This window comes from Meriones unguiculatus, chromosome 19, assembly GCF_030254825.1.
Source record: "Meriones unguiculatus strain TT.TT164.6M chromosome 19, Bangor_MerUng_6.1, whole genome shotgun sequence".
NCBI lineage: Eukaryota > Metazoa > Chordata > Mammalia > Rodentia > Muridae > Meriones > Meriones unguiculatus.
Genome location: NC_083366.1, coordinates 35,117,205 through 35,125,770, shown reverse-complemented (window position 1 = coordinate 35,125,770; position 8,566 = coordinate 35,117,205). Strand labels below are relative to the sequence as shown.

At 41.5% G+C, this 8,566-nt stretch overlaps 2 protein-coding genes across 26 annotated transcripts in view; one reads left to right on the top strand and one right to left on the bottom strand.

The window, feature by feature from the left end:
- Positions 1-837: 837 nt before the first annotated feature.
- Mplkip (M-phase specific PLK1 interacting protein) lies at positions 838-4,464 on the bottom strand. The gene is made up of 2 exons (XM_021631398.2): positions 3,719-4,464; positions 838-2,565 (listed from the first exon to the last, which is right to left on the bottom strand). The coding sequence occupies exons 1-2, from the start codon at positions 4,052-4,054 to the stop codon at positions 2,365-2,367; spliced, it is 537 nt and encodes a 178-aa protein (XP_021487073.1). The 5' UTR covers positions 4,055-4,464; the 3' UTR covers positions 838-2,364.
- Positions 4,465-4,735: 271 nt separating this feature from the next.
- Positions 4,736-8,566, top strand: part of Sugct (succinyl-CoA:glutarate-CoA transferase) — a 707,647-nt gene continuing 703,816 nt past the window's right edge. For 24 of the 25 annotated variants that reach the window (XR_009587720.1, XR_009587721.1, XM_060372766.1 and 21 more), the window contains exon 1: positions 4,736-4,909. Coding sequence is in view for 22 of the 25 variants with exons in the window: in XM_060372766.1 (XP_060228749.1) it covers positions 4,816-4,909 (94 nt within the window). In the remaining 3 variants the exon portion in view is untranslated. Of the gene's footprint in view, positions 4,910-7,495; positions 7,790-8,566 lie in introns of those variants that run through there. The other variant, XM_060372768.1, reaches the window with a different exon arrangement.

Below are 8,566 nucleotides of genomic sequence, written 5' to 3'. Positions count from 1 at the left end.
CCCTTGCTGACTTGGACTTCACTATGTAGACTAGGCTGACCTCAAATTTAGAGATCCACCTGACTCCTGAAGGGTTGAGATTACAGGTGTCTGCTCGAGAACCCTTCTTAAAAATAGCCAGGTGTGCTGGTACACTCCTCCAATCCCAGCACCCCGGCAGATAGATCTCTTTGAGTTCACAGCTGGCCTGATCTACATAGTGTCATGTAAACCAGTTACATAGCCAGACTCTATCTCAATGCAAAAACAAGGCAAAACCCCATCAAAAACCCAATTCTGAATACATGACTAATAGTATACACAGTATGTATGAGTTTTCCCCTTAAAAAGTCAAAGGTTAGACAGACCTCTGGAAGTAGATGGTTACTATTTAAAACTTTTAAAAAGTATTTCACTTAAGTGTGGACTTAAGTCCAGCAGAAAAATAAAATGTGAACTCTTTAGGTTGTATTTGAATGTCTTCCAAAAATGGTACAAACACATGAAATCTTTTATAACTTCATTATTTCTGTAAAGTCTTGTTAAATTGTCCAGGCTGGCTTCAACCTTACAATCAAATAGGCTCAGCATCTGGAGCAGCTAGGATTCCAGCCATGTAAATTGAATCTGGCTCTATTTTTTTCATTATTGCCAATAACATACTTTCTAAGAGACTGTTTAGTAACTGTTTTCAAATGTTATTTTTTTGTATTTATTTATGAAGTTCATGCTTTCATTTTCATCAAATACGACATGTATTTATAAAAACCCAAGATGTTGAATACGGACATTTTCTTAAAAATAATCACATAACATTACTCTACTAAACCTTATACACATGGGACTCAGCAGAGCTAATAGTTATAACCAGAATATATTTATTAAACATTTACTTAGTACCTATTATTTTGGAGGCACTATTCTAAAAAGTCAGAATACAGGTATAAATAAGACAAACTATAAATTTTCTCATTTTACATGATAAAACTGGGAATCTAGCAATAACTTGTAGAAAAATCTTAAAAGCCCAGCTCCAGTGGAGGTTTTATTTACATAAAATCCTTCCAGTTTTTTTCTCCTTGTAATACCTTATCAACAAGTAGGTATGGCTCAACCAGGTGGAATGGCCATTTCATTTTTCTTTCGGATACTGTTGACAAATTTTTCAACAGACTGCACTGTTCAAGACTTGATTTCAAATACTGAGGAATATTCCAAGTTTTATCTCCATTATTATCCATTAGTATCCCTTCCCTTTTACTACAGGTAGGCAAAATTAAGCTAAAGTTAATAGAACCCTCTCTTAGATTAGAAATGTGTCCATGAGTCAAGGTAATTAGACCTTACTATCTAGGTCATAGATAACTTGCTTCATATTTTCTTCTTTGGGATTGATGGAATCAAATACATATTTGTTGTCTTTACTGTGGAAGTGATTTGAGATTACTGTTAAGTCATTTGTTATAGTATGGATATACAGTGTCTCCCCAAATGAGTCATGTGTTAAGATGGTAATTCGGGGAGACAGAGAAAAGTGAATGTGCCCTAGAAAGGCTCCTCTAGTCCCTCGCCCCTCCTTATCCCTCTGCTGCTTGGTTGCCAAGACTGAGCAGCTTTTGCCACATCCACAGCCATATTATCACTCATCTCAACACCAAACTAATGGATCCAGCTGAACTTTCACTAAAACCTTAGAAACTATGAGCCAAAACTGCTCCCTTGTTTTTTTGTTGTTTTTTTTTTTTTTTTTTTGGCATTTTGTCACAATGACAAAAAATTAACACACCATCATCTTTGGCTTCATGAGAAAAATAAGTCTACAGTGCTCAAAATATAGAGAAATTTGATAGAACACTGAACTGCATACATATGGTTCATCCTGGTGCTGTGCGGTTAAAGGAGAGTAAATCATTACATGATTTTCAGTGATTTTTACGTTTCCACATTTTAACAAAAATACTAGGTAAAGTATAAATGTAGAATAACTTTCTGTTAATATATAGTAAACTGTCTAGTAGCTTATCTACTTCACTAAAAAAGTTTGCCAAACAAGTGATTATGAAGCATTATTTTTGCAATTCTACATATCCACAAAATCACAATGTAACTAGGAAGACAAAATGTTTTATTTTAAAACATTGAAAAAACAAATGTCTGTTATCTTGGAAATGTTAAGTATGAAAACTGTGCTCTGAATGTGGTACACACTCCCAGATAGCTAAATACTGCAAATTATCCTGTCATCTTCTCTAGTATCAACAACACTTGAGATATAGGAATCATTATTCAAAGTCATCATCTTTGGGTTCAACTCATTTTACACAAGTAAAAGTTCTGTCCAAGATGTTCCTGACACATGAGGCTTCCAGTTGAATCTCAGAAATGTTAGGAAAAGTATCTTCCTTTTTTGCCTGTGAATGTTTGCGTATTGCTGTACTGTTGGCTTATATCCACTACAGATACTGGTTCTAGGCCAGCCCAAGGGTCTTCAAGCATTGAAGGCTTAAAATAACTTTCCAACTCATTAGACATCCTTTTTTCTCTACCACGCCCTGATCCAAATGGTGTAGATGTCCTTGGAGAACCCTTTAGGAAAAAAATCATCAGTTAAAAAAAAATCTAATAGACATAATTGGTACTTTTTGCTAGGTAAATATTAGTGGAGATTAAAAGTTGTCAATTGAAACCCAATATATTCAGTTGCAAATTTCTTGTTTTCTTTAACCTACTACTTTTAAGAATTGCTAAAACCAGCTGGGCATGGTGGCACACACCTTTAATTTCAGCACTCAGAGAGGCAGAGGCAGGAGGATCATTGTGAGTTCGAGGACAGCGTGGTCTACAAAGAAGTTCAGGAGAGCCAAGGCTACAGAGAAACCCTGTCTCGAAAGGACAAAACAAACAAAAATTACTAAATTTTTTTTTAAAAAGTTTGCTATCATCTTAAAAACTTTCCAGCTTCGAATCTGATAATCCTGCAGCTATTAAATAAAAATAAATCCAGTATAAGTGTTTCAATTAATTGTATTCACATTTTCCTGGACACCTACTTTTTAACCTAATAAGTTTCAAATTTCTAAAACTTTTATAACACATGAAAATTTCCTGTACTTCGCAACTCCAGCTCAAAGGGATTCAGCTGGGTGAGCACATTCATTCAAGTTTGCAAGCACCGTACAAGCCAAAGAGCTACTTCCTGCCTTGTATTTACTTGAGAAGGGAAATCTCCACAATCTTCAATTCTCGATTTTCCCTTCAAGAGAACTTGGAGTAGATGTAAATACAGCTCGAAAAAAAAACAACTGATAACGATTAAAAAAAAAAAAGAGCAAGAAAGAAAAAATAAGGGACAGCTGAGCTGTAGGAAAATGGCCGTAGACTACAGTCTAGAGTAACCACACAAGAGTAGGAAATCAGTGACTGTCCTCCCCCTCGGAATTCAAGGTTACTGAAAATAACTGACAAAAAACTCTAGGGGGAAAAAAAACATGGAGGATTAAGTAAGTTTATATATGAATACGGTATACTGGCTAAAAGTACAATTTGTGTGGAACAGAGAACTACAGCTCCTCCACTTATGGTAATCTTAATTTCTTTACGCCTCAGTGCACTCTTCGGCAAAACTGGGCCAACGTAGTACGTCACCTCACAGAGGATTAAATAATCCACGTAAAGGGAATCTTAGTATCACGCCTGCCATTACAGTAAGAGCTCGGCAAACGCTGGCTATTGTCTTTACCTGGGGGTAGGTCTGCTGCTGCCCTGGGGAGTAGCCGAACTGATGCTGGGACCCCGCGGGGGACCTGGAGTAGGAGCCTGGGTAGCCGCCCGGGGACGGAGACCCGAAGCGGGCCCCCGAGAAGCTGCCGCCGTGCCGCGGAGACTGGCTGCTCCCGTACGGCCTAGCCCGGGGCCCGCACGGTGGAGTGTGGTGCGGACTCCCGTACCCGTCCCGCGGGGAGGGCGGCCGCGGCCCCCCGCCCAGGGCACCCCGGAAGCTGCTTCCGCCACCCCAACCTCCGATCCCCGGGCCGGGGTACGGAGGAGTTGGGGGTCGAAAATTCGGTCGGTGCATATCAGGAACCGTAGGCGAACAGCTCACCGCAAACCTCTCACCGGAACTCCAGCGATCTAGCGCCAGGAGAGACCTGGTATTCCTCTATTTATGCAGCCTTCCGGTTGCCCGGCGCGGTACGGCACCTACGTTCCGGCAGCACAAAGGTTCCGACATCACAAAGTTTCGGCCGGGAGTGGGGGGGGAGTAAATAGGTCACTCAAGTCGGAGAGTGGTAGGTGTGTCTGAGAGGAGGAAAGACTGTAAATGGGGAACCAGACCCGCGACCCCAGCAAGAACACTGCCCCGGCGGCCTCAGGTTGGACCGACGTACACGAAGACGGAAGCTGAACTCACAAAACTAGTCTTCGGGCCTTATGGGCTGTGCGGCTTGGAGAGGGGAGTGTCGGAGAGGGGGTGGGTCACCGGGCCCGAGGCTTCCGGGAAGCCGGGCCAAGGCGGAAGCCTGCTCGGAGGCGCGGGATTGGGTGGGGTGAGCCGAGAGGGCGGGGCCGAGGAGATAGGCTCCGAGGAGGGCGGGGCCAAAGGCGGAAGGAGCAAGTACGCCTTGTACTTGCGGGGCCGAGTGGGACTGAGGCGGAGGTCCGGGCGGAGGCCGGGTTCGTGGTGGGGTGGGATGAGTCCGAGGGTTCCCGGGCCGTGGCCGGGGTGGAGGGGGCGGGGCTGCCGGAGGGGGCGGGACTGGCCGGGCCCCGGACCAGCAGCGGGGTCTAAGGTCGAGGCGTTAGATCTCGGGGCGCTCTCGCTTGGCTGAGGGGGCGATGCTGTGGATGCTGGCCAGGGCGGTGGCTTTTCGGAGACCCTGGCAAGCACGGGCCCACGGGAGGGGGCTGTGGACCGGCCGCCCGCAGTCAGGTACCCTCCGGCACTGAGCGTCCGGGCTCCCCGAGGAGAGCGCTCGCGCCTCGGGAGCGCCTGTCGCTGGGCTCGCAGCCGCGTTCGTGCCCTGCTTCTGTTCACCCTACCTTCTCGCCCCCCTGGTTTTGGTAACTTAAACGAAACAAAACAAAAACAAAAACAAAACAGCACTTACCGCCAAAAGCTGAGTTTTAGGAAGCAGGCTGCAGCTTTGAATAATTAGAGAGCCTGTACTGCTGGACCTGACCCTTGCATTTCAGGTCTTGTGAAATGCAAGTGGACGAGGTTAGGAAAAAGAGACTTAAAAAAAAAAAAAAAAAAAAAAGAAGAAGAAAAAAATGAAAATTCAGCCAGAACTTTAAAACCTTCTAATTATAAAGAACGGGAGACCTGTCTTAGATATTCTTGTAGAAGATAGAATTTCAAATTACTAGTTTTATGGAGTTTCCCTTAGTCCTTTAGCATTCTGAAATCAGCTCGGGGAATTTTAGTACTCATTCCATTAGACCAGCGTGTATGGGAGTTTTGTTGGTTTGGAATTTTGTACTTACGTACTTAATGCCGTTGGTGCTTGGAAGGAATCAGATATCCTGGAACTGGAGAAAAGTGTGGTTGTGACCACTGTGTGGGTGCTGGGAACAGAACCAGGGTCCTTTGCAAGAGAAGTAAGTGCTGTTAGCCACTGAGTCATCTCTTCAGCACCCGAGGTTTTCATTGAGCCAAAGAAATTTTATGGATCTATTTGGCCTTTATTCAGTCTCTGACATCTTAAGTGACCTAACTAAAAGAGTGGCTTCCCAGTTTTATTCTTCACTAATGGAGACACAAACCAAGCTCTTTTTGGTGGTGGTGAGGGTGGAGTTGAGGGTGGGGGATGAGGTGGTTTTAATTTTTTTTTCCATGTTCAATTTTTTTTGTTGTGTAATTTTTATTCTTGGGCAACTCAGTTTGACTTTCTTGTTTTGCTTTATTTGTTTTGTTTTTGAGACAAGTTCTCAATATATATAACCCAGGCTTGACCACGTTTCTTTCTACTGAAGACAACTTGTATCACGGAAGAATAATGTCACCATCAAGATGTAGTGATATAATAAGAGCTGCGGACTAAGCTTACCTAACATTTATTTACATTGTTCTATCCTGACCAAAATTTCTCTTTTGTAAACATTTTGTTTATCTTAGTATCTGGCAGTTGGCCACTCATACGTATTGAATAAATATGTCATATGTCACACACAAATATGACATATATATGACATAGATATGGCACACATATGTGTCTGTCAGTGATTCACTTATCTGCCTTACAAAGGAAACTGAGAAATGGGGTGATGGGCACCAAAGTTACATTTATTATTTTATTTTTTTTATAACTGGCAGAAGACATGCAGAATTGGGTCTCAGCTTACACTATGTTATTATCTTTTTACTTGAGTTCTGCTTTTAGTATGGAATTGAACCCAGGGCTTTGTGCATACAAGGCAAGCTCTTTACTATTGAGCTTCAGTGCATCCCCAGTCCCCAGAATGCTCTTACATTCTATCCACACCTTACACCAGAAATCTGGGAAAGGAAGAAATACAGTGGGGAATTGTGCCAGGTACTTATGTAAGACAGTGTACCTCCCAGCACATCTGTGGGTATATATAAGAATTGTCCAAAACTGAACCTTTAATAATTATGTAAAACTCAAGGCCCATTTTAATCTTTTTAGAAACTTTCTTCTTCAAATGAGAAGTCTGGCAAGAATAATTAAATGGTTTAAATTCACTTATCAAGATCAGAATTGAAGCTTTCTAAATTCCATAGATTTTTTTCCCCTTAGAAATACAAATTTGAAAAATGCAATTTAAAATACCATGTAAATCTTGAAAGTGGGCTGACATGGTGACACATGCCTTTAATCCTAGCACTTGAGAGGTAAAAGTAGATGGATCTTTGCGAGTTTTAGGACAGATTAAGTTCCAGGATGGCCTAGTAGAGAGAACCTGTCTCTAAATAAATAAATAAACAAGCAAATAAAGTAGTATTGGGTAGCTTCTTTTGGGTTTGCAGCTGATGAATCATAGCTACAGCTAGTGTATTGCCAACATTTAGCCTAGGATTTACAGTGTGACTGGATGAGCTGGTGGGCCCCGGAGCCCCATTTTGAAAATTTCTTTATATATTGAATGTAGTAAAAGCATGAGGCGATAGAAAACTTTAGTTGTGCTTCCTGGAGCTGTAAAAATTAAAGACCTGTAATGATGGCTATGACAGTAGCTTTCTCTTGAAGGGAAAAGGAAATTTTTGTGAGCATGGTTCCTGCAAAAATCACCACAGCACAGTAGGGATGACTAGCATTGGAAGATAGGATAATACACACTGCAGTGCTCTCAGGACAGAGCTGCCAGTGCCTAGGTGTTGACTTCAGTTACCCTTGTATTCATAGATGCCAACAATACCAGGGAATGTTCTCAGTTCTTAAGAACTCTGTGGGTGATAATGTGTTTTGGAGCATGGAAATTAAAGCAAGTAAGAGCAACAAAATGAGGAAATGTACATATGAATATGGAGTTGGCTTATTTCTGTAAGTTTGCAGTCTTTAGGTTACCTACGTGTGTGTGTGTGTGTGTGTATGTTTACAGTGGATATTACTTATGTTACTTTTCATCATACCATATCTTCAAAACAAAACAGCGACAGAAACCTGCGATACAAAGCACCTGCGAGCCCAACATATAAAAGCAGAAGAGTAATGTTTAAAACAGAGGTTGGGGACCCAGAATACTGTTCACCTTGTGTCTTTACTTCGCTATCCTGCAAAGAGACTGTAGGATCCCTCTGAGGAGTTCTCGGCAAAAAAGATTCTTACTACCCCTCAGCTCCCCATTTTAGGTAAATGGCAGTAATCAGTGCTTTATGAACTCATACTTTGGTTAGTTTTACTGTGTCTGCAAGAAGTAAATATTTTCATGTTTCTGCATTGTTAGCACTTTCTAAATGGAAACTGGGTTAAAGGACAAACCTTGGAAGTTAAAAGATGATTGATTAGATAGTTTGAAGTATGTGTTTATATTTAAGGGGATCTAAACCAAGAGGCTTGGATGTTTTCCTAGGACTCAGTGAGGCTTCTGTACCCCTGGAAAGGCTATTTATAATCCTTGGGTAGGATCTCAGGTGTCAGTTCATTATTTCCCTCAAGGAGTATTTGCTCCCATTTATCAAAGGAAGATGGAAGCTGGGCTGTCATCCTGAACAAACTCCTACGTTAATAACTTTGGGATCTTCTCCTATGGCTCAACCCCTGTAATCTTTAGGCCTAACCAACCTGTTCTTACTGCATTTGTTAACTGTAAGGTTCTAGGTGTGGGACTATGGTGCATTTCTTGATGTCATTAATCAGAACTGATAACTTCTATAGAGATCTTGGGTTTACTTTCAGGCTTGAATATTGAGATTAAAAGTTTATTATTGAGAAACGTTGTTTAAGAGAACGTAGTAAATAATTCCTATGTATGGAGGACACTTAGGACGTAATCCTTAGAGCATAACCTTTAACTTCCTATTTTCTGAAGGTCTTCAGATTATCATTTTTCCTTAGAGTGCTGCCTGTTATATCACTTAAATAATTAAATATTTCCATTGACAAAGCAAGATTTAAAGGAACCTTTT

What these genes read in the sequence shown, in the direction of transcription:
- Mplkip (XM_021631398.2), bottom strand. Translation starts at nt 4,054, where the DNA reads ATGCACCGACCGAATTTTCGACCCCCAACTCCTCCGTACCCCGGCCCG. An exon ending in AGCAGCAGACCTACCCCCAG is followed by an intron (nt 2,566 to 3,718) that starts GTAAAGACAATA and finishes TTTTTCCTAAAG; the next exon opens with GGTTCTCCAAGGACATCTAC.